The sequence below is a fragment of the Ranitomeya variabilis genome, chromosome 4 (assembly GCF_051348905.1).
Source record: "Ranitomeya variabilis isolate aRanVar5 chromosome 4, aRanVar5.hap1, whole genome shotgun sequence".
Taxonomy (NCBI): Eukaryota; Metazoa; Chordata; class Amphibia; order Anura; family Dendrobatidae; genus Ranitomeya; species Ranitomeya variabilis.
Genome location: NC_135235.1, coordinates 104,291,432 through 104,317,805, shown reverse-complemented (window position 1 = coordinate 104,317,805; position 26,374 = coordinate 104,291,432). Strand labels below are relative to the sequence as shown.

General features: G+C 42.1%; 1 protein-coding gene across 1 annotated transcript in view; it reads right to left on the bottom strand.

The window, feature by feature from the left end:
• Positions 1 to 8,076: 8,076 nt before the first annotated feature.
• Positions 8,077 to 26,374, bottom strand: part of STOX1 (storkhead box 1) — a 54,646-nt gene continuing 36,348 nt past the window's right edge. The window contains exons 2-4 of the mRNA XM_077259029.1: positions 18,636 to 18,788; positions 14,198 to 16,511; positions 8,077 to 9,989 (exon numbers count right to left, since the gene is read on the bottom strand). Of these exons, the coding sequence (XP_077115144.1) occupies positions 9,833 to 9,989; positions 14,198 to 16,511; positions 18,636 to 18,788 (2,624 nt within the window). The 3' untranslated portion in view covers positions 8,077 to 9,832. The remainder of the gene's footprint in view (positions 9,990 to 14,197; positions 16,512 to 18,635; positions 18,789 to 26,374) is intronic.

The window sequence follows — 26,374 nt, the reverse complement described above, 5'->3', positions numbered from 1 at the left end:
GAACTGGAACGGGAATCCAAATTCCCTGAACAGGAGAGTGTACACTCCTGGGAAGGTAAAGGTCTCGTTAACCTGGTGGGCGACACAATCAAACCTGCTAAAAGGAGTAGACTGGGTACAGGATCCTCTAATCACGGTGACAACGGATGCCAGTCAGAAAGGTTGGGGAGCAGTGGTGTCGCAGATCCCATTCCAGGGTCACTGGAACCAAAGAGAAAGTTCCAGTTCTTCCAACTCCAGAGAATTGATGGCAGTGGAGAAGGCCCTCCTGGCGGCCAGCAGTCTCATTATAGGTCAACATGTCAGAATTTATTCGGACAATATGACGACTGTTGCGCATCTAAAACACCAGGGAAGTCCAAAGTTCAACCAGCTGAGAGCAATATCAAACAGAATATTTTGCTGGGCAGAGAAACATCTCCTCTCACTATCGGCGATACACCTCAGAGGGTCAGTGAACATTCATGCAGATCTCCTAAGTCGTCACGACTTACATCCAGGAGAGTGGAGCCTGAAGGCGGACATTTTCAGAATGTTGACAGACAGATGGGGACTTCCCGATATAGACCTTCTAGCATCAAGTCACAATGCACAGGTCGAGAACTACTCCCTGAACCCCAAAGACAGGTCTCAAGGAGTAGACGCCTTCGCTCACACATGGAGGTTTCATCTAGCGTACGCATTCCCTCCAATACTGTTACTGGCGAAGACCCTCCGGAAGATCCGGGACGATCAAGTCCAAACTATCTTAGTAGCGCCGACATGGCCGAAAAGAAGCTGGTACCACCTCATAAAGGAACTGAAGGTGGATGGTCCAGTTTTTCTTCAAGCAGAAGATCTTCTCCGCCAGGGCCCCTTTTATCATCCGGAACCACAAAGGTTCAATCTGGCAGCTTGGCTATTGAAGCCCAGGTACTAAGGGCCAAAGGCCTTTCGCAGTCGGTAATTTCTACCCTACAGAAATCTAGAAAACCTATCACCAACGCCATATATGGAAGAATTTGGAATAAATTCTCATCGTGGTGTCACCCTCATAATCCTGACCCTTTCCATCCTAATATCTCCCAGATATTAGATTTTTTACAAAAAGGTTTGGAGTTAGGGCTGAAGCCAAGTACCTTGAAAGTCCAAGTGTCAGCCTTGAGCTCTGTCTTCGATCAAGACCTTGCAAATCATCGGTGGATAAAGAGGTTTATGGTCGCAGCATCAAGGCATTGTCCAAGAAAACAAATTTTTGTACCACCATGGGACTTAAACATAGTTCTAAAGGGCCTTATGGCTCCTCCGTTTGAGCAATTGTCATCTTGTTCCTCGCAACTTCTGTCCTGCAAAGCGGCCTTCTTGGTTGCAATTTCTACTGCAAGACGAGTGGGAGAAATACAAGCCCTTTCAGTTAGAGAGCCTTATCTTACCATAAGAGATGACTCCATCGTGTTCCGGCCTGATCCATGCTTTCTCCCGAAGGTAGTGTCAGAATTTCATCGATCACAGGATATAGTCCTCCCATCGTTCTGTCACAATCCTTCAAATCCGGAGGAACACAGATTTCATACTTTGGATGTACGACGTATAGTGTTGTACTATTTGGAACATACTAAATCGTTCAGGATTGACAAAAATCTCTTCGTTCATCTTTCTGGCAAAAACAAGGGCAAGAAGGTAGCGAAGAGTACCATCGCCAACTGGATAAAGAAAGCCATTACTGAAGCATACCTAACTCAGAATATTGCTATTCCTGCGGGCCTAAAAGCTCATTCCACCAGATCTACGTCTGTCTCTTGGGCTGAAAGGGCTGGTGCTTCAACAGAGCAGATTTGCAGGGCAGCAACATGGTCTTCCTTGCACACTTTTACTAAGCATTACAGATTGGACTTCTGGTCCAACCGGGATCTTGCCTTTGGCCGAAAGGTTCTTCAGGCTGTAGTCCCCCCCTAAAATACAGAATTGGTTGGCATTCCTCCTGGTGGCTGTCGTGGAAGGCTACTAGAGAAAATAGAATTATTCTTACCGTTAATTCGGTTTCTAGGAGCCTTCCACGACAGCATTAATTCCCTCCCGATGTTCTTGGATACATTTTTTCTGAGAACCTAAAAGGTAACCGGTGCTATGGGTTCAGTTGTAAGTCACTGGTTAATGGGAGGTGGGAGGGGCTTTTAACCTCTCGTGCTTCCTGTCCCCCATTAGGGTATGGAGACAACCTCCTGGTGGCTGTCGTGGAAGGCTCCTAGAAACCGAATTAACGGTAAGAATAATTCTATTTTCTCTTGTTTCTTCCAGACCCATTTGCACTATTGCACCCATCAGAGCCTAGTCTATTGACTTTTGTCTCATCACTCCAAATTGCCGGTTTCCGATCTTCTATTGTCTTTTTTCGTACTTTTGCAAACTCGAGCCGAAGTGCCTTAAGACGATATTGAAGCTGAGGCTTCTTCCCTTTTTTTACGGTGCTTACATGGATGTCTGTGATCTCAATAACACAAAACATGCGAGCCACCTCCACTGCGGACTTGTTGACTCTGAAATTTTGCCTGGACGTCCACCTCTTGGCTATGAATGGATGGACGGACATGACTGTGTATTCTTCCACCTGTCATCTCACATGATGCAGTTTGGCAATTTTCTTGGCCGAGATACCGCTATCTATGAGCTGGATGATGCTTTTTCTTTTTTCATGGCAAATCTTTATGGCTGCTCCTCGATTCAAATCAGTGACCTTGCACTTGGGAATCAAGCTAATAACTCACTGAGCTATTAGAGAATGTGAGAACAGGTTGTAAGCTGTAGTACACAGGAAGAAGAAGATTTTTCCACCAGCTGCAAAACCGTAATAATGCAGTGACATGACAAGAACCTGCATAACTAATCATATGCTAAATAATTATAAGTCACATTTATGTGTGAGGTAGCCAGGATGATTGTCTATAAAATGATGGTAGTCTCATGATTAAGGCAGTAGTGGATGGTGAGATATGGAGCCTGAAAGTCAAAAGTTCAAGACATTGTTACCCTTTTGTTCATCAGTTTATTATGCGTACTATGATTTGCCTCTATCTTTTCCTGAGGAGGGGATGTTAATGCTGTAAGGTTTTAGCTGTCTTATTTTTTACTCTAGAGACTCTTTTATAGGATAAGAGATATTCAGAAGAGGATAAGGGGACACAGTAGTATTGGGTCTGGAGCAGTGGACTATACAAAGAGGTGATTTCAGATGGCAGCCTATTTAAATCAGATAAAATGTGCACACTTTGCGGCGTGCTCTGCGGGTTCTCCCGCAGCGGAATTGATAAATCTGCCGGGCAAAACCGCTGCGGTTATCCCTGCAGATTTATTGCGGTTTGTTTTGCGGTTTCCGCTGCGGGATTACTCCTATACTATTGATGCTGCATATGCAGCAATATGCAGCATCAATAGTAATGTTAAAAATAATAAAAAATGGTTTATACTCACCCTCTGACGTCCGATCTCCTCGACGTCACCGCAGGTCCTGCTCGCACACCAACCCTGAGACCGGACAGCCGCGTGCAGCCTGAGAGGTGAGTATATCATTTTTTATTTTAATTCTTTTTTTTTTTTTTTTTTACACTAATATGGTTCCCAGGGCCTGGAGGAGAGTCTCCTCTCCTCCACCCCGGGTACCATCTGCACATGATCCGCTTACTTCCTGCATCGTGGGCACAGCCCCATGCGGGAAGTAAGCGGTTCAATGCATTCCTATGTGTGCAGAATCGCAGCGATTCTGCACAAAGAAGTGACATGCTGCGGGTTGTAAACCGCTGCGTTTCTGTGCGGTTTTTCCCGCAGCATGTGCACAGCGGATTGCTGTTTCCATAGGGTTTACATGTAAATATAAAAGCAATGGAAACTGCTGCGGATCCGCAGCTGCAAAAAAGCTGCGGATCCGCGGTAAAACCCGCAAAGTGTGAACATGGCCTAAAAGGTTAGCAGGATGTGAGGCTCCACTTATGGCCAGTGGATATATAAAAAGGCGTCAGATACAAATTTGAACAGTGGCTTTGTAGCATGGCCTAGGCTGCAAATGAAAGCTGTTTGAAAATGCCCCAGTCTCGGGCTTATCAGATCTCAACAATACTTGGATAATGGATGTAGCATCCAGTAGGCAATCTGAAACTTGTGAAGCACGGATTGCCCTTTATAACACAACAGACCGTGTGGGGAGAGGGGGGAATATCTCCAAGGATGCGTCCGATCATGTCGGCAGTCTGACTACACCCCCATATGTGAAATATGCATCATGGAAAAATAAAAATACATTGCTAGTAAAAAATATTAAAAGGAGTTGTCCAGAACAAGCAGGCAGGATGTTCGAGCAGGAGACACTGAGCACATTGGTATATAATTTATGAAATAAAAGATTCAGCAGAACACCTGTATAAACCTCTGCTCATTTTGGGATTTTGCGATTAATCATCGGACCTAATTAGTGACTGAGAGCTATTATACAAATAAGGCTGTCAATCACTGAGAAACCAAAAGTCCAAAATGAGCAGAGGTTCAAAATCAAAGTTATACTGAAGCTTTTTCCATAACTTTCTGCTCAGATCCACCTTCCCTAACATCCTGCCTGATCTGCATTTTCAATGTGACAGGTTCCCTTTAATAAATCGGTATAAAGCATTGGGTCCAAAAGCGTGCTATAACAAAAAAAGGTGCAGGGGTTGCTTGTCACTTTGTGGCAAACAATAACTCTGGGTATCACTGGATCATTAACAGGTTTAATCAACATAAAAATAATAGGAGGTATTCCCATTTTCTGGAAAGGGGAAAAATTTTTACAAAGAAATAAATATAACACTGAGGCAACCACAAATCATTTTGTATCTTGACAGCATTTCCTGCATTACTTTAATCTTTCAGTCACTACAGTAACGATAAAAACAGTATTACAAAAATTATTTTATAGGATATTTACATACAATTTACATGAAATTCAAACCCCAAACTAAAGAAACGAATCTGCATTTACATTACAGTTTTAAAAATATAAATAGAATTTTCATTTTAAACTAAATGTATCTTTGGAGTCATGCATCATGGAAATATGTGGCTAATATTTCAGTTAAGTTTCTCTGTGAAAGCAAAAATCTTGTTTTTCTAATTAAATTTATTTCTTTTTTTTAAATCATTAGAAAGTGGCAGTGGCATGTAGGATTTGGATGCTAGTCATCGTACATTTTAGCTGACTAAATTAACTACTGCCAAAAAAAACTATGGTAAAGGCACTTGAGTAGAAAATCAAGGAGTAGAAGTGTGATATATTTTTCCTAACAGTAAGGCTATGTTCACACGTTTCTTTTTTGTGGCATTTTTTTTCTGCTTTTTTGTTGTGTTTTTTTGGATCCTAAAGTTCAGCTTTGCTTCCACCTTGCAAGCAGAAACAATACAAGGTGTTAGGCCACCAATGCAAGACATATGCGACACCATAAAACATCTCGGGGGGGAAAAAAAAGGGCAATTTGATCAAATTATTTAGGTAAAAAAGTTTATGTCTGAAGAAATAGTGACAATTCTGAACAAAACAGCTGGATTCATGTAAGAAGCGCATTCCTGAACTTAAGGTACCGTCACACTCAGCGACGCTGCAGCGATATAGACAACGATCCAACCTAAACTAGATCGCTGGAGCGTCGCTGTTTAGGTCGATGTAGAGACGTCAAACACAGCAACTCCAGAACGATGCAGGAGCGATCCAGTGACGTAACGGTGACTCACTTATCGTTCTCACAGGTTGTTAGCTCCATTACATCCATTGTTATCGTCGTTGCTTTTGATGTCAAACATGACGATACACGCCGACCTGGCGGCGAAATAAAGTTCTGGCCTTTTAGCTCCGACCAGCGATATCACAGCGGGATCCAGATCGCTGCTGCGTGTCAAACACAACGAGATCGCTATCCAGGACGCTGCAACGTCACGGATCGTTGTCGTTCTCGTTGCAAAGTTGCTGAGTGTGACGGTACCTTAAGGTATAGGAGTTCATGGAAAAATACACAATTGCAAATGTAAAAACAGCAGGGCAGAGTTAAACTGGTAGGACATTGTTTACTTTAACACATTGGTAGGGCATTGAATTGGTAGGGTATTGTTTACTTTAACACATATCACTAACATATCACTTTATTCTCTACTTACGGTACCTTCACACGAAGCGACGCTGCAGCGATAGCGACAACGATGCCGATCGCTGCAGCGTCGCTGTTTGATCGCTGGGGAGCTGTCACACAGACCGCTCTCCAGCGACCAACGATGCCGAGGTCCCCGGGTAACCAGGGTAAACATCGGGTTACTAAGCGCAGGGCCGCGCTTAGTAACCCGATGTTTACCCTGGTTACCAGCGTAAAAGTAAAAAAAACAAACAGTACATGCTCACCTGCACGTCCCGCAGCGTCTGCTTCCTGACACTGACTGAGCTCCGGCCCTAACAGCACAGCGGTGACGTCACCGCTGTGCTTTCACTTTCACTTTAGGGCCGGCGCTCAGTAAGTGTCAGGAAGCAGACACTGGGGGACGCGCAGGTGAGTATGTGCTGTTTGTTTTTTTTACTTTTACGCTGGTAACCAGGGTAAACATCGGGTTACTAAGCGCGGCCCTGCGCTTAGCAACCCGATGATTACCCTGGTTACCAGTGTAAAATATCGCTGGTATCGTTGCTTTTGCTTTCAAACGCAACGATACACGGCGATCGGACGACCAAATAAAGTTCTGGACTTTATTCAGCGACCAGCGATATCACAGCAGGATCCTGATCGCTGCTGCGTGTCAAACGAAACGATATCGCTAGCCAGGACGCTGCAACGTCACGGATCGCTAGCGATATCGTTTCGTGTGAAGGTACCTTTAGTCAGGAGAAACAAAAGCACAAAAATCACATCTTGCTGTACCTGCGTTTTCTTCACCCAAAACACTGGAAAAACTAAATTGCAGTGTTTTTGTATTTACTGATTACTTTCTACGGATGAAAAAAAACTGCAAAAACATTGAAATTTACATGCTGTAGTTTTCAAAAACACAGCAGTATTCCAATTCAGTAAAAAAAAAAAAAAAAACAAGCATGTGCATGAGATTTCAGAAATCCCATCGCTTTTGCTGGTACTGTATAAGCAGCTTTTAATTTGCATTTTATAATGCAGCAAAAATGCAACCTGAGGGTTTATTCATATGTGGCATTTTTACAGCATTTCGTTGTCCTATGGAAAGTTACGCTGCATTTTACACAAGCTTGTTTTTTCCCCCTTGCATTTTTTAAGCCTCTTGGAATTTTTTGGAATATGCCATATATAAATTCTTTCAGCATTTTGGCAGCATTTTTCACCCATTGAAACCATTGGAAAAAAAGAAAAACAATTACAAGTAAAAAAAAAAAAACGCTGCAAACACACAGGTATTCAAATCTGGAAGTAAAAAAAATGAGCAGCGTGTGCGTGAGACTTCAGAGATCTCAATCACTTTGCTGATAAGGTAGAGTGCAGCGTTTTTACTCCTTAAGAAAACCACGCAACAAAAATGGAGCATGTGAATAAGCCCTAAGGGTACCGTCACACTCAGCAACTTTCCAACGATCACGACCAGCGATACGACCTGGCCGTGATCGTTGGAAAGTCGTGTGGTCGCTGGGGAGCTGTCACACAGACCGCTCTCCAGCGACCAACGATGCCGAGGTCCCCGGGTAACCAGGGTAAACATCGGGTTACTAAGCGCAGGGCCGCGCTTAGTAACCCGATGTTTACCCTGGTTACCATTGTAAATGTAAAAAAAAAAAACCACATACTCACATTCCGGTGCCTGTCACGTCCCCGGGCTTCCGCTTCCCTGCACTCCTCCTGCATCCTGTGTAAGCACGGCCGTAAAGCAGAGCGGTGACGTCAACGATGTGCTCTGATGTACGGCCGGCCGGCGCTGACACAGGATGCAGGAGGAGTGCAAGGAAGCAGACGCCCGGGGACGTGACAGGCACCGGAATGTAAGTATGTAGTGGTTTGGGTTTTTTTACATTTACAATGGTAACCAGGGTAAACATCAGGTTACTAAGCGCGGCCCTGCGCTTAGTAACCCTATATTTACCCTGGTTACCAGTGAAGACATCGCTGGATCGGTGTCACACACGCCGATGCAGCGATGACAGCGGGAGATCCAGCGACGAAATAAAGTTTCAAACGATCTGCTACGACGTACGATTCTCAGCGGGGTCCCTGATCGCTGCTGTGTGTCAGACACAGCGAGATCGTAACGATATCGCTGGAACGTCATGGATCGTGCCGTCATAGCGACGGTACCCTTAGGCTATGTGCACACGTTGCAGATTTCCTACGAAACGCTGCAGATCCGCAAAGTGATTTACAGTACAATGTAAATCAATGGCAAAAAAAAAATGCTGTGCTAATGGTGCAGAAAATTCTGCACGGAAAATGCAGCGGATTAAAAGAAGGAGCATGTCAATTATTTGTGCGGATCTGCAGCGTTTCTGCACCCATTCCATAATAGAAATCCACAGGGGTAAAAACGCAGTAAATCCGAAATAAAACCACACAATCTGCATTAAAAACACGTCGATTTTGACCTGTGTTTTCTGCCAAGAGATGCAGAATCCGCACAGAAAATTCCACAGGCAAATCTGCAACGTGTGCACATAGCCTAAGGGTACGTTCCCATGATGTTGCAGATTTTCTGCACCTATCAGGGAAATTGGCTGGTTATTTTAACTTTTGTTTTTGTCGCATTTTTGATACTGAGGTTTTTGTTTCTTTTTGGTATGTTGTGATTTAAAGAAAGCTGCCTTGTTTTTGATACTTCCTGATATCTCGCTTTGACAAAATTATTACAGTCATGTGCCTTATTTCCATCTGCAGATTTTCGGCATCTAATACAAGTCTAGGGGGGAAAATCAGCATATAAAACTTGGCGTACCCCCAAGAGAAACTGACATGTTGCGGATTTCAAACTTGCACCAGAGGACAGTTTACACAGTGGGCATGAAACGTCCATAAATCTCATCCACTTTGCTGGAACTGTAACACATAGAGTTATTGATTCAGTGAAAATACGTAGCATGAAAAACTCAGAAAAATTGATTGTAGGAACACAGCCTAAGGCCGGGAGAAATACGGCCGAGTCACTCAGGAGCGTGCGGCCGCATAGCAATACATGTAGCCGCACGCTCCGCTCCTGAGTGACGGCGGCAATGTCGGGTATTAACGTGCGAGACTCGGCCGTATTTCTCACATGTGTGATCCCAGCCTAATAGCGAATGAAAGCCATCTTGTGGCACCAATATGGATTCCAAAGCGTAGCTGCGGTATGGTGGTATTAATGCAGTCACAGGATGAAAGATTTGTGCTTTCTTGGAGTACAAGGAAGAGCGAGATGTGTCAGATTCTTCCAGAAGTCCATGATTTTTCATTCTGGAAATACTTTGCAATATACTCCCTTAAAGCAAAGGTTACCGGCTGGGTGTCTTAGGCTTCAGGTTTTCCACACATCTACAGAGGCTCCATTTTTTGCAAAACTGTAAACACTTAATGGAACTTGAGGACTTGCAAAAGTCAATGGGATCCGTCCTGCGATGGAAAACACAGACATTTCTTTGCAATACACGAGACAGTATAACGAATAGTTTCAATGGGTGTCATGAACTGAAATGCTACTTTGTATCTGAGGCACTTAAGTCTTGTTTTTTATGAAAATCACACTGTGATACTTCTCTTTGGATGTAATAATTTTTTTTTTACATATTTGAGTCACTATGAGGAAGGAGACCCGTAGATTACTGAATAGTTTGGTATTTTGCTACAGTAAAGTTTCTTCCTTGGTTAACAATCTACACATTCATAGCAGGGGTCAATTGCATTAGGGAGCTTGATGCAAGCAGTCCTTCGTTCTTGTTCCCAACATTGACTTCAAGGTTCTGCAAAAATGTCCTTTTCTTTAGTTTCTCAAAAATCACAGAATTACTAGATGCCAGACTTATCCGAGTTCTGCGAGAAAAGAAAAATGACACAAAGTAAGAAGATATTTCTTCAAGAACAAAGACTTCACCTCCCTGCCACCAAGAGCGGACACAGACAGAACAGGACCCCTGACCATCCAAAGCTCTGATAATGCACAATCCCACCTACTTTCCAGTTGGCTGTGGCCCCCTTATCTCTTGGGTCCCTGTGCAGCTTTACAGGTGGCACCACGGCTATGTCCGCGCCTGCCTTCCACCCACAAGTGTCACCTCCTAACCGACTAGATTACATCGGGTGGTGAACACTAATCTTTGCGATATAATAATTCATGAATGCTCACATGAAAGACAGAAACCCTTTATGATGGCACGTGGTATCCTACGGATGTCCATTAAATGCTCCTACAGGGTTTAAAAAGTGGATGCACATGGAGGTAGAGTACAGGCCCACAGCAGGCAGGAATCACAGACGCACATTCAAGGCAGAGTTTTTTTTGTAGTCAACAAAGATGGATTCAATAAGCAAGAGAAAGATATTTCCTTTAGGTTACACACTATGGCCCAGATTTTAAACTTTGCAAACACATTCTGCGACCTGTTGCGGTTTTACACCACACCAGTTTCATCCAGCTCTGCCCAATCTGCATTCCTTATACCAGTATTTTTACACCAGTCTGGGAATGGAGTAACATTTTTGGCGCTCCTGATTCAATAAGAGGCGTGCTAATCTTAATGAGTCAGGAGCGTCTAACTACAACACGCAACCTCGAGACCGGTAGAAATCGCTAGTCCTGATGAATCGGGCCAATATTTTTTTTTGCAGCGTTTGATATTAGCGATGAGCGAGGGTACTCGTTGCTCGGGTTTTCCCGAGCACACTCAGGTGACCCCGAGTATTTATGACTGCTCGGAGATTTCGTTTTTCATTGTGGCAGCTGAGTGATTTACAGCTATTAGCCAGGCTGAGTACATGTGGGGGTTGCCTGGTTGCTAGGTAATCCCCATGTGTAATCAAGCTGGCTAATAGCTGTAAATCATTCAGCTGTTACAAGGAAAACGAAATCTCCGAGCAGTTACAAATACTCGGAGGTCCCCCGAGCAACGAGTACAGTCGCTCATCACTATTTGTTATCCTTTTTAACTACTTTGTTGTCAAAATCTACGAAATTACTGAAACATTTGCACACATAGTGTTTTGTGCACCAGAATGTTAATGCAACATGCAATACATAATGAAGGGGGGGGGGGGGTTGACATGGACTTTACTAACACCAGAAAAAAAAAAAGCATTTTACAAAAGGTGCCATGAAAAACGCCTGAAACTTGTAACTTTTAGGCCAGTCTCACACGTCCAGATGATTCCGGTACCGGAGTTATCCGTGTCCGTGTGCTCACGTAGGCCATCCGTGCGGCACACGTGCGGTAGCCGTGTGCCGCCTGGGTATCACACGGACCATGCAGGAGAGACAGCGCTACAGTAAGCGATGTCCCCCCTGTGTGGTGCTGAAGGCTGCATTCATCTCTTCTCCCCCGCAGCGTTCGCTGGAGAGAAGAGATGAAAGATCAATTTTTTCCAATTTTTTGTTAAAAATAAACTTTGCTGGTGTCCTCCCATCCCTAGTGCGCCGCCCGGCCCCTAGCAGATGCAGAGAAATACTCACCTAGCTCCCGCGATGTCTCCTCTCCGTGCCGCAGCTTCTCCCTGTATGAGCGGTCACGTGGTGCCGCCCATTACAGTTGATGAATATGCGGCTCCACCCCTATGGGAGGTGGAGCCGCATATTCATCACTGTAATGGACGGCACCACGTGACCGCACATACAGGAGAAGCTGCGGGGCGGAGAGCAAGCGTCGAGGGAGGCGGGTGAGTATTTTAATGCCGGCGGCCGGGCGCACAGCGGGTGGGAGGGGGGAGGATGCCCGAAAGTTTATTTTAAACCCAAAAAAAACAAACAAAAAAAAAAAAGATTATTCATCCCTTCTCCCAAGCGAACGCTGCTGGAGAGAACGGATGAATGGCGGCTTCAGCACCATGCTGGGGGGACAGCGCTTACTGTAGCGCTGTCTCCTGCACGGCACACGGACAACATCCGTGTGCGGTACGTGTTTTACACGGACCCATTGACATGTCTCCGTGTTTTCCAAACGGACACACGGTCCACGAAAACACGCTGACATGTGCAGAGACACATTGATTTTAATACATGAGAAAACTGTCACCTCACGTACCGGAGCCACTGACGTGTGAAACCGGCCTTACAAGCATTTGTAAACAGGTGGAAAAATTGTGTGTGAATGAAACATTAAAGTTTCCATCTTGGATACCAACCTAGCTTAAAAAAAAATACAATAAAACTGCTTTAAAAATAACACAGTCTCCCTGCCTAATCAACCGTGTATGAATGGGCTCTACTCAGGAGAAGTAAAATGTTAATCAAATTAAATTTGAGAAAGGCAATATTTATTTTCCATTTGTTGTTCACTCATACATGGCTATTAAAAAATTAAAAGCACCCACAAAAAAGTAAAAATATTTCTATATATTAGCAACATTAATGCTCATTGATCGGTTTTCAATATATGTCACCTCTCAATTCCTTGATGACGCTGGAATTTTTCATTCTGAATGACACCATATATTTTAACATAAAATGTACAGAAAAATCGTTTTTTGGGGGGTTTTGTGTTTACGGTTTTCATTCTTTGATAAAAATGACCCAGCAATATGATTCTCTAGATCAGCAAAATTATAGCAATATGAAACTTGTAGTTTTGTTATTTTAGTGGTGAAAAAAAACACAAAATTCTGATCTTTGTAAAAAATTAAAAAAAAAAAAGTTGTTGAGACTTGTAACTTTTTTATTTTTCCACATGGAGCTGGACACAGACATTTTTAAGGCTATGTGCCTACATTGCAGAAATGCTGCAGAAATGTCCGCAGCATTTCCGCAACTCCCAGCTGCAGGTAAAACGCATGCGGAATTCGCATGAGTTTTCCCGCAAAACACAAGCGTTTTTAGCTTGCAAAATGCTTGAGCTTTTCCAAGCATCGCTTGAAAAAGTGATTGAAAGGTTGGTCACACTTGTCAAGCATAGTGCTTGACAAGTGTTACCAACTTTTTACTTTTTTTTTTATGCTGCCTATGAAGTGTCAATAGTAAAAGATAGAATGTTTAAAATAATTTAAAAAAATATGGTTATTCTCACATTCAGACGGCCCCTGATCTCCTCAGCAGCGCTCCCGGTACGTTCTGTTTCCAGGGATGCTTTGCGCAAAGGACCTTTGTGACATCCCGGTCGCGTGACCGCGACGTCATCTCAGGTGATTCGCACAATGCATCCCTGGGAACGGAAGCCGCCGCGTGCACCGCTGAGAGGCGGGAAGACTCTGGGGGCCATCAGAAGGTGAGTATATCGCTATTTTCTATTTTAATTTATTTTTTTTTTTACATGAATATGGTACCCAGGGCCTGGAGGAGATTCTCCTCTCCCCCAAACCATGGGTACCATCCGCACATGAAGCGCTCTTTACTCATGGTGGGCATAGCCACATGCGTAAAGTGAGCGTTTCAATGCAATCCTATGACTGCGGAATCGCCGCAATTCTGCAGAAATAATGAACATGCTGCAGATTTTACCGCTATGTAATTCTGCAGCGGGAAAATCCACAGCATGGGCATAGCAACTGCGGAATCCCATAGGATTGCATGGGAGTGCGTTTTTAAGCGTTTCCGGGGTGGCAAAAACGCGGCAGAAACGCATAAAAAAAGCAACGTGAGCTCAGAGCCTTATTGCATCTCTTGGGAAATAAAGCGGAAGATCTGGATTTTTTTTTCTTTTAGCCATTTTCAATAATTTTTTATTTTGATAGATTGGACTTTCATAGACACCAAACAATTTTTTTTATGTATTTATTTTTAATGGAAGTAAAAGGGATGATTTAATTTTTTTCTTTCCGTATGTTTAACAGGTTTTTTTTTATATATTTTTTTTACTTTCTTTAACTAAAAGAGGACTTGAAGTCTGCGGTCGTTCAATCACTTATACTCTATACTACAATATCACAGTATACGGAGGAATTGCAGTTCTTCTATTGAGCTCAGTCTCTGGCACTCACAGGTGGCCACAGGTAGCGCATGTGGCCATCGCACTGTGTGAGTCAGCCTAATAATACTACTACATAATACTATACAACAACCTCATATTTTATGGAAGTGAAACAAGTTATTTTCTTACCGTGGAGATTCGATTCCACTGTCTCCCGTGGTACTATGGTTTTCATTTTGGTTAGCTTCCAATGGATTCGCTTTTGTATTGAATAGCGTTAAGGTGTGCTCATAACACGTCCTTCCTTCACCTGATTGTTGTCCTGAGTTCTTCATATGTTTTTCATCACTTCCTTTAATGGATGTTTGGACAGTTTCTGCCATAGAGTTACAGTCACTTGAATTGCAGTAATCAAATATACTCCCTTCACAAAGCTCAGGTTGGACACATTCTGCAGTATTGACATCCACCTCCTGATGATGGAGAACATACTGAGGCAATGGCTGACAAGAGCTTCCCTTCACATGAGCAGGCCCAGTATAACTTTGAGAACTCTCGGAAGAGAAAACAGAAGATGTATACTCTTCTTGCTGATGGTTAGCTGAAGAAAATTGATGTATTGTAGGCCTGTTTGGGTCCCAGTGACTTGGAGATGCTTCTAGTGAGGAATGGCTTTTCTCATGTGAATTATACAAATTGTGCATATCCAAATTGTTTTTTTGCCTGCTTGTCTCAAGGTTCTGACACAGAGCAATATGTTCATCGGTGTCACCTTCAAAGTAGAAGGAACTTGAGGCATCATCGTCCTCCTTCTTGTAAAACATCTGATCTTCCTCGACAGGCTCTCCGTTGTGAGAACTGGAAAATGCCGTGTATTTCGGTGAATCTTTACTGTTCATTTCACTTGCGGAATAAGTACAATGCGATTCTGACTCGTTTTTCTCTAATGCGCCGATGTTCGACCTACTGAAACTTTTTGAAGAACTTACACTTCTACAATGACTTGCTTGTGCATGTTGTAAAGATTCATTGATAGAGGTCATCTTGTTACAATATGACACTGTAGTATAAAGATTCCCGGCTTCATGTTCCCAAGTCCTTTCGGATTTCACCAATAACTTTGTTTGATTGTCACTAAAAAGAGGACATCCGTCTTCACCGGGTAAACCTAGTGCCAAGCTGTGTTCTTTAATGTGCTTAAACTTATCATCGATCCTCAGGGTACTACATTGAGGATAACTTGGAGGATATTCTCTCAGATCATCTTTTTCATTAATTGACACTATCTGATCAGGGAACAAGTTCTCACAATATTCATCGTCAGGCCTTTCAGCTTTTAGATGTTTGGTTCCAGCTTCAACATTTAAGCCTGAACAGTCTAGTGACTTTGGCCGTGGTATATTTTTTCTTTCCTTCCCGGCTCTGCATTTCTTAACCTCTTTTATAGATTTGCTTGCACCATTAACGTTATCTCTGTAGGACATACCCTCAAATGGATTACATATTTGCTTTTTGTACATAATGTCAGGCTGGTTGCTATCTTCATTACTGGCAGTGAATACATCTGGAACCCTTATATCATCCATCACGGTGGACTGATGCTGTGACTTCCTTACCGCCTCTACTTCTACTTGTGTGGTCAACTTTGGGCCACCCATGTCTTTCCTATTTTTTTCTTTGCTGGCTAGCACTTTTTTGTGATATTTTGATATTCTATTGTTTTTCTTTCTGCCACTTCCTTTAAGATTATGAGCATTTTTAAGTTTTATTATCTCTGTTGAGGTTCCTTTGCTATTATACTTTTTATGTTCCTCAGCTTTTTGCATCATCATTGTATGTTTCATCAAGTTGTCCACAGTTAGAACAGGGTTAATGCGTTTAATGATCTCATGTTCAAGGTCACGAGGGATGTTATCTATATTATCTTCATCCCGGACTGGCCATTCTTCCGGTGGAAATTGTGCTGCAAAGCTCACTAACTCTTTTTTGGATTTTTCTTTCTTGGCAACATTGCGCCAGAAGAGACTGATTCCAAATTTCTTACTGCACTTTTCTTTTTCTTTTAGCGAATGTTGTGGCTTAGCTTTAATACATGTGTGATTGTCCCGTGATGTGGATGTTGCCTGATTCTGAACAGAAGGTTTTGAATCTTTTACTGACTTGTGTTCCTTTCCATTACTCTCGTTGATTGACTGTTGCCCCAGTATATTATGGGTAGAGCTCTCGGAGAAGCAGCTGCAGGACCTGCAGTGAGATACTGAGGGTACATTAGCTTTGGTTAGATCTGCACAACTCTCCATGCTGACGAGATAAGTGATGGCTGGTGGTGAGACGGAAATATCTTCAGCTGCCCCACACTTACTGTGAGGCATGGTTTTTCTAGTGATATAGTAAGTCTGAGGAGTAACAATGAAGTAGCCTTCTCCTGTGTGGTATATTTTCCTTTCTTTTATAAGTGTACCAAGGGTTGCATACAGGATCTCCTGGGATGGAGTAGCTATACCTGTAAAAACAGATATTATCAGTTATATTAATTCCTTATTTAATGAACAATTATTACAACTACAATTTAGAAGCGGAAACCCAGGTATGATTTATATCAAAAGTTAACCATCGTTGCCCCTATTCCAAGACAAAGCATGTACTGATAAGTTATTCTCTTCTTGTTCAGTAGGTAAAACAGCCAAGTCCTTGTAAAAATAATCAACTTTGCAGTTTACCTTTTAGTAAAAATCCTCTTTTATCTCAAGAACACAGGTGTTTTTAATTCTATAGTTTACTGCTCATTACCCAAGTTTCCTTTGCTTTAGAGTCTGCAACCGCTCTGATGCTGGTCAGATTGCTGGATCCACTAGCTTTAGTTCTCCTCCGTTCCTCAGATACTGCAGAGGCAAAGCTGTCTTTGCTTGCAGCATATGAGCACACAACTTGGGCCAGAGGTACAACTATGCCTCCAACCTGACCTGTCTGACTTCAGGAGTGTACCATCCCATAGCAATCAGGAAGCAAGTAGGCAAGGGAGCAGTGCGCTCCTGATAAACGATCATGAGAAAAACTTCCGGCAATCCTACTTGTTCTTGTGTCTTTATAGCACTTACTCTGCCGATTTTGAGTTTTTCAAAGGTATTCCCAACATAAGCAATGCCCAGTCACAATGAATTATGTACGCTCTGTTTAACGGAGTTTGCCAAAATTTTACAAAATTTGCCCTAATGTAGGAAATGTTATAAAATAAAGAAATAATCACTTAGCCCGCGATTACACGGCCACTCCAGAAGTAATGATACCCCATGTATCACTCCCCCCCTAACTGTTACAGCTAACTTTTGGCTTGGTGTACGTGCCCACTGAGGCCAGTGATTGGCTGCTGTGCCCAGAAAAGCGATGGAAGGCACATCATCAATTCCAATACCAGTAGGGACCAGAAAAGAGTGGCACAAAATTCAGGGGATCTTTTTTTAATTTTATAATATTTCCTACCTTACAGCAATTTTGGAATACTACTGAAAAGCCCCTCTAAGGACCCATCATACAGTGTGGGGTTTTTTGGTTTTTTTTGTTATAAAGCAATTTTAGGAGCACTTGAATTTTTTTTTTGGTGGCGGAGAGCAGAGTTTACTTGTTACAAACAAAAAAAAAAACTATGGCCTAGTGTTAGCTGGAAGCCAATAGGGAAACATTAAAGCGCCACTCCAGAGATTTGTGTTTTGTATTAATTATTATTATTATTATTGTTGCAGGGCTGGAGTGGTGCCATTAATCTAAGTTCTCTGCATCCAGTATCACATTTAACACATTTTTTATAGGTGCCGCTCCGGTTATATTCTGCAGGGTGTGACCTGCTGGATCACTCCATTGTTTGCTGGACGATCCGGAAGTCAGAACTCAGTGTAAGTCTATGAGGGCCAAAACGAGGCCAGTATGAGGCTCACAGACTTAACATTGAGAGCTTGGGACCATTACCTTTGACTTCGGGACCAGAGTGGCAGGAGGAAGAGCTGAAGACAGTGGATGGTAAGTATAGTACTAGGTCTGGGGAACTTAATATTAATTGCACCACTCCAGCACTGAAAACAAACAAACACTGGCGTGGAGTTTTAAATGGAAGGCGTACATAAACTCATTAATTTAAAAAAAATGCACATCAAAACTAAAAAAAACCCACAAGTCAGTTTTTTGGAGTGCTGAGAACATAGTGTAAGCTAGCCTCAGGGATAAGTCAAGAGGCGGTCAGCTATTTCGGATACCAACCAGAATATCATGAAAGAAATGTTGCTGTAGGATATATAGAGTAACGCAGGATCTGTACAACATGAATAATACATTGTATTAATAATTTAACTCAACTATGAGACTGAAATCTGCATAACAGTCTTAGGAGCCCATTACGTGCATTTTTTCAAAGCTCTGATGAGCATTATGTGATTTGAAAAATAAAACTGAGTTTTTCCAAATTACCGCAATACTGGCCTATTGCCATAATGAATCCTCATAATAATTATTGTGTGTATGCAGGAGACTTTACACCACAAATGTATGCGGCATAGACACCACTTCTCTGCCACAAGTACATTGCCACGGATATAGATTACACATATTCTAAATACAGGCGAAAAATGCTCGGCACCTGGATAATGTTTTATCAGCTGCTCCATGAGGGATTCCTGTGTCACTAGGATCTGGGCTGCATTCATATCAGATATAGCACAGCACAATACTTCTGCCAAGGGAATGAACTGAGACTGAGCCACAGGCTTCATCTGCATGGGAGACACGTCACCTGCGAGAAAACAGAATAAGGGAGCGTGAAATAATAACGTAAAAACCCCGCACCTCCAGGAGATAGTATCATACAGTCATCATACATTCCTAGTATGATCCTACAGGCCAGGGGGAACAAATTACGCTAAATCTATGAGACTTCATACTACAGAAAAGATTGGGCACAAAATACTTTCTGATCAGCTGATGCAGTCACAACATACAGCACCACCTAACAATGCAAATTATTTACCTTCATCTCCAGTCAATGCGCCCTTCTCATTTTAGGTGACTTTTTAGAATAAGCTGTCCTGTGAGCACAAATGAGGACTAACACTCTCTGTCCATTATATGACTAGTTTCCTGCATTTCCCACCAGGTTTCCCCTTTTCAGGCTCTGTTTTTAGTTTTCAGTTCACCCTAAGCTAGTGAGTGGTGACTAGCTGCTAAAATGTCTCCCATACTCTGCACACAGGCAAGAGAAACTCCTGCTCCCTTGTCTCTATGAACAAACAGAGAAAAAGCAGCAAACCAACTATGTAAAAAAATTATTTTATTGAATAAAATACATGTTAAAATATAGCACTGTACAGCATTCTTAAGTGTCCCAAAAAATAATGCATTTTATTAAATTAAAATCTGAGTGACATGTATTTAAGGATGGATGGATAGATAGATAGATAGATAGATAGATAGATAGATAGATAGATAGATAGATAGCTAGCTTTGTGCCTTTTTCTTTGTTGGTTCATATGTGATATTTTTGAGGCATATCTCCAGTGACTTGACTTATTTACATAGTGACCCTTTGTGCCCCCTATATTGCTTTCTGTCATCTCTATGTAGCGCATGTTCAGAAGCAACAGATGGCAGAGAATAGACTGCAGTACTGAGCAGTGTAGCTGTGAATCTAGCACAAAGGAGGGAGAAATCTTCAAGAAAGACCTTTTCACAGATTTTTTTTTTATTATTATTTAAACCGAGTCCCTCCACCAATTAGCGTGGCTCCACTGATTCTGGAACAGTTTTTTTTTTTTTCTTCTGTTCCAAAGATTTATCTCCCTCCTCCGCGGTGATAATGATACAAATATTCAATATTTCAGAATCAGTGGAGCAGCATCAACTGGAGGAGGTACTTCTTCAAAATAATAAAAAAAAATAGTGAAATGTCTCCTTTAAATAGAACAATCTAGGTGCAGCCTAAAAATGGAAGAAAGTAATATCTTACTTAAGTGGTAATGCAAAACAGGTCTGCAACGTCTAATGCTCTGATCGTGACAGAGCCACATCTTCGTGGAGACTGGTAAATTACGCCCGACCTTTGTTTTACAGCTTGCCATTGTCAACTACAACAAAGCCTGTTTATAGAGAGCTTTCCAGGAGCCTTTTATCCCAGGTAGTTGCTAAGTTACCACTTTCAGGTGTATAAATCAGGGAAATGCCTTTGTACGCAGTAAAGAAAGACAAACTTCAGATCCCGTCCCTCCTGTGTGAGCTCTGTCAGCTCAGAAACCTAATACTTACCTGAGTGAGACAGGAATGTCCTGAAAGGGCCACTTATCGTAGGTGAAAGGCTAACCCGTTAGTCATAACAAGCCTATTGGGCTGCAGCGCACTTCAGTGTATACAATCCGTCACTTCCCATCAGAAAGCTTGGGATCTCGTTGGGTACGGACAGGAAAGGTCGTGTAGAACTAGGACCCAGCCCGCCATATGCTTTTATTTATGGAAACAAAAAAAAAGAATCAATTGCCCTTAGGCATCTCAGTAAAAGTTAATGGGCAGGAAATCCAAAAACGATTTCAGTATAAAATACCATTAAAGATGAATTTTGGATTTCCTGAATGACAAAGATTGTCAATGGATGGAAATGAGACTGCGCTATGGAGCAGAGAGACATCGCTTTTTTTTCCCACTTGTTTGCCGCAGGGGGGAAAAAAGCGTTTTAGAGATTTCTGAAATTTCATGGAAACGCTGCTTAATTTTTTGTTGCAGAACTCAAACAAGCGTTTTAACAATTCGGCAGCATATCAATTCTTTCAGCATTTTTACAACTGTGCCGTAAAACACAAATAAAACACATCAAAAACACATGTATTTTGAGCAGCTTTTTCCTGCAGAAAAACTGCTGTAAATACTCAACGTGTGAACATAGCCTAATACTGAAAAACTATCATATGGTTAGGTAATCAATATCAGGTCTGTGGGGGGTGAATTAAAGACACTTCAACTAACCAGCTGATTAAAGGGGTTGCAGCAACTTATTTTTGTACCAGGCATAACTCCATACATCTTACTGGGGCTGTGCCCGATGGAGAACATCAGTCCCATTCACTTGAATAGGACTGAGCAGCAGCACCAGGCACAGCAAACAACCGAGAATTCCCAGGGAGAAAATGTCTAAATCCTTGGTGTGATTGCAAGGAGGGTCCCCACTTACTGTGTGTAGCTGATTCTAATTTAATCATATGCGGCAGAGGGGCGAGGGCCATTTGTGACTGCTATTTATTTTTTTTACCTCCAATAGCTGTGATTCAATAAAATAAACTAAACGCACCCGTACAAATGACATTTTGGCAGATCGTCTAGAATCCTAATGCGAGTTACACTCTGCGTCAATGCTTCCACTTACCTGCCTACAGAACATATGAACATTTTGATCATAGATGTGTATGGGGTAATCAGCTAACTGCTATCTAAGGTGTTTGGGAACTTAAAAGGGTTGTCCGGACTTAAACTACAAGTCTTCAGTCGCTCTATGTGGCTGCAGACTTGTGAATCCTCAAATTGGTCGCATCGTGCAGAGGGGGCGTGACTGCAAGCATGAAATTCGCATACAAGGTCACATGCTGACTAGACTGTATCCTGCCTTGTTCAATGCAAGTGTATTGAGTGAGGATGAACAAGTCTAGTCGGAATGTGGCCGGAAGTATGCAAATCACCTACTTGAGGTCACATCACCTCCCACTGCCGATACTGGACAATTCTCATAGGGCAAGCAAAGACTGACTGCAGTCTTCTAGTTTAACACTCAACAACCCCTTTAAGGCTGTATTGTTACAGCCTAACAAATCACTGCCAATCCACTAAAATAAGCCAATCAGCAGCCACTTCCCATTCGCAAAGAACTATTACTGGCAGTCTCTTGAAATCTGGAAAATTATTGAGGAACGACTATTCCTCGGAGCACTTATCCCCGATAATCAACTATTTCAAATGCACCCCTAAGCCCCTCACACACGTTAGGACAATGTCGATTAAAACCTGCTTATATCGACTCATTAGGCTGACCATCCAGTTGATGGGGGTCCCGGCCAGAAGATTGTAGGGGGAGTTACGGATGTCTGATTTTGGACTGACGGTATTTTTGCTCTCCCAGAGAAGCCACCATGAGAGAGTTCTGGCAGCGGATCTCTCATTAGCACAGGCGCACGCGGCAGAGGGAACACTTCTGTGGATGAGAGACGTGTCCAAAATAGCTGTCGGCCAACAGCCATTTAAGGGGTATGGGGTGGGCTTTACTAGAATGTCTGGCCAGAGCAGTAGTTTTTGCAATCTTTAAGTTTCCGAGACCCTTGCCTTTCTACAGGATATTATAGGACTCTATTTTTGCGATCTCACAATGCTACGTGGCTCGTCTTTTTAGGCTGGGTTCATATTTGGATTAGTTTTCAGCAGACGTATCAGAGATTAAACCTGATAGTGATGAATACACAAGAATGCGAGGTAGCATCTGTGCCGAGTCTCCAATAAATAGATCATAATAATGTAATCCAATATAGTGTCATAGTGAAATGGAGGATTTTCTGTCAGGTGGAGGAAGGAGCATTGTGTCACGGCTCTCCCTGATGAAAACACATTAGCTTAACCTGACCTAACCCTGATCTTTTCCATAAGTGATCTCAGTGCACACAGGAATTTGTAAGATGATCACTTATTTAAAGTGACAGTGCAGACATAAGGTAGTGTTGTCTTTTCTCATCTAATTGATAGGAATGCATAATCATATATCACGCTCTGTGGGACCTGACATTTTGTTAAATGTAGTAAAATTGTTGCAGGAACCTGCCACAGTTCTATCCATTATGTGATTCCATTTGATGCTTTTATTATTAATCATTTAGATTGTTCTTTCAAGGGAAATTCACAAACCCCTGATACTTGTTCTAAGGCGCTATACATGGTTTCAATAGCTGAATAGCCAAAGGAGATTAAGCTGCTGTCAGATACCTCTGCGGTTGATGGTTTTCACAAATATGGGGAAAAATATGGACATGAAAAAATTCAACATACAGAATCCTAAGCGTATGTGCACATGTTACGGAAAGGTGTGCAGATTTTTCTGCACCGATTTTGGTAAATCCGCAGGAAATCCGCACTGCGGATTTACTGCGGAATTACGGTGTTTTTTTGTGCGGATTCCACCTGCGGTTTTACACCTACAGATTCCTATTATGGAGCAGGTGTAAACTGCTGCAGAATCCGCACAAAGAATTGACATGCTGCCGAATAAACAACACTACGTTTCCGTGCATGTTTTTCCGCAGAATGTGCACTGCGGATTTTGTTTTCCATCGGCTTACATGGTACTGTAAACTCATAGAAAACTGCTGCGAATCCACAGCGGCCAATCCACTGCGGATCTGCAGCAAAATCTGCAACATGTGCACATACCCTTAACCCGCTCCCTTCTTCTGCCACCAGGGTAGAATCAGGACACCCTCATACACAATAGATGGCTGACCACCTGTTCGCATGCATTTTTTCTGAATTTTTGCCTTTTTTTTTTCTTTTTCTATCATTATTTAACAAAAAAAGTAGTAATCTTGCAATTTTCACACTCGCTACTGGGGTTTTAGACTCATACTTCCTGTCCATCACTTTCCTGCAGGCAGGATTATAATGACAGGTAATGCATTTATACACAGCTAATCACACAGATCCACCTCCCTTCACAATGACTTTAGCACTCGCTCATTAGATGTATCAATCCGTCTGTTCATTGTGACTAATGTACATGTGTTGTTTCCTGAAACTACAGGAAGTTAGTCAATAAAAGCTCGAGTGGCCCAGCGAAAATTGCTAAACTTTTATTTTTACCACAGATTGAAAAAACATTATGAAAAATAGAAAAAAAGAAATTTAAAGACATAAACCTGATTTAAACATTAAGTCATTCTATGGGGATATTTTCCCTTTGGGTGCATTCAGATGTCAGATTTTTTCCACATATGAGAAAAATGGACTGATTATTCTTATCAGAGTTTGATCAAAGTGTGGTCCAAGCCTCATTCGATTTTCTCGTGTGTTGATAAATAAAAAAAAGAAATATCCACCTTCTCACTTCTGTCAGTCTGTGAAAATTGGATCGCAATCTAATATTCTCAGAGTACGGTCTGATTTTGTTCATCTACCCATTAATTTGCATTTCCGATATTGATTCAACCCTCAGATCAAAATCGGACCCTAAGATTTTCTGCATACCACTCGGTCTGTGAAAAATCACGGACATGTGAATGACCCGTAGACCATCACAGGTCGAGTGTTATCTGTGAAAATCACGGACAGCAATCATACGCCAAAAAAAAAACTGGACATCTGCATGAGCCCTTAAGCAACATTACAGAATAAGGGTAGGTTTACGACTTGCGGTGTTAAATGTCCGCCGATCAGTGGTCATTTAATAGCTAGTTATAATAGGGCAGGCTACATTTCCTATGCTCTGTGTATAGACAGCCATTGTTCTCAGCAATGCCTGTTTATACAAAACATGTGCTGCCTAGAACCATGATTTTTAAGCCTGCTTAACCCCTTCATGACCCCAGCTTTTTTCTGTTTTGCGTTTTCTTTTGTCGCTCCCCTCCTTCCCAGAGCCATAACTTTTTTATTTTTCCGTCAATATGGCCATTTGAGGGCTTATTTTTTGCGGGACAAGTTGTACTTTTGAAAAAAATAATTGGTTTTAGCATGTCATGTACTAGAAAATGGGAAAAATATTCCAAGTGCGGTGAAATTGCAAAAAAAAGTGCAATCCCACACTGTTTTTTTGTTTGGCTTTTTTGCTAGGTTCACTAAATGCTAAAACTGACCTGCCATTATTATTCTCCAGGTCATTACGAGTTCATAGACACCAAACATGTCTAGGTTATTTTTTATCTAAGTGGTGAAAAAAAATTCTAAACTTTGCTTTAAAATAAAATTGTGCAATTTTCCAATACCCGTAGCGTCTCCATTTTTCGTGATCTCGGGTCGGGTGAGGGTTTATTTTTTGCATGCCATGCTGTCGTTTTTAATTATAGCATTTTCGTGAGACACATTCTTTTGATCGCCCGTTATTCCATTTTAATGCAATGTCGCTGCGACCAAAAAAAAGGAATTCTGGCATGTTAAAAAATGTTCTCGCTACACCGCTTAGCGATCAGGTTAATCCTTTTTTTATTGATAGATCGGGTGATTCTGAAAGCAGAAGTATCAAATATGTGTATATCTTATTTTTTTTTTTATTGTTTTATTTTGAATGGGGCAAAAGGGGGATGATTTAAACTTTTATATTATTTTTTTCATATTTTTTAAAACATTTTTTTCTACTTTTGCCATGCTTCAATAGCCTGATCGGCTCTGCTACATAGAAGCGATGCTCAGATCGCTCCTATGTAGTAGAATTGCTGCATTACTATGAACGCCGACCACAGGGTGGCGCTCACAGCAATCTGGCATGAACAACCATAGAGGTCTTCAATAGACCTCTGGTTGTCATGCCGATGCATCGCTGACCCCCGATCAGGTGACGGGGGTCAGCGATGCGCGCATTTCCGGCCCGATGGCCGGAAGCGCTAGTTAAATGCCGCTGTCAGCGTTTGAAAGCGGCATTTAACTACTTAATAGCAGCGGGTGGATCGCGATTCCACCCGCTGCTATTGCGGGCACATGTCAGCTGTACAAAACAGCTGACATGTCCCGGCTTTGAGGTGGTCTCACCGTTGGAGCCCGCATCAAAGCGGGGGTTCTGACCTCGGACGTACTATCCCATCCGAGGTCAGAAAGGGGTTAAAAATCATTCCAACCAACAAACAAGCATTTTGCTTTATGTAATTTTTAAAATGTAAAAGATGAAAATATATATATATTTTTTTAGAGATCATTTCATCTTCAACTTGCTTAACTGTTCACAATAACTTTTTGTGTTTCCATATTTTTTTTTGCTACCTATTAAGTTTGGAGCCTGTCTGTTTTTCATCCACAGTGTGCCGTTGTAAAACCATCATAACTAAGGGTTAAACATTTTTTAGCAGTTTTTTCTAAAGCAACATTTTTTCCAACAACAATAAATGGAATTAATATGAATCCCTAATATCCGTCCTTGGTCTGCTTTTTCTTGGAGATTACCTCTAATTGTAATCTTTAGACAAATGCTTCAAATAGTTGCATGGAGGCAATATTTTACCATCTGTTTGCCATTGTACGGTTCAAGCTCCGTTCAGATCTAGTCGTCTAGCTCCATCAGACGTCTACTAGGTATACATCAGACATATGCCCTGATGCATTTTCCCAACGTGACTTCACCATTATAAAAATTAGTGGCTATCATACGGTGTCTGCTAACTA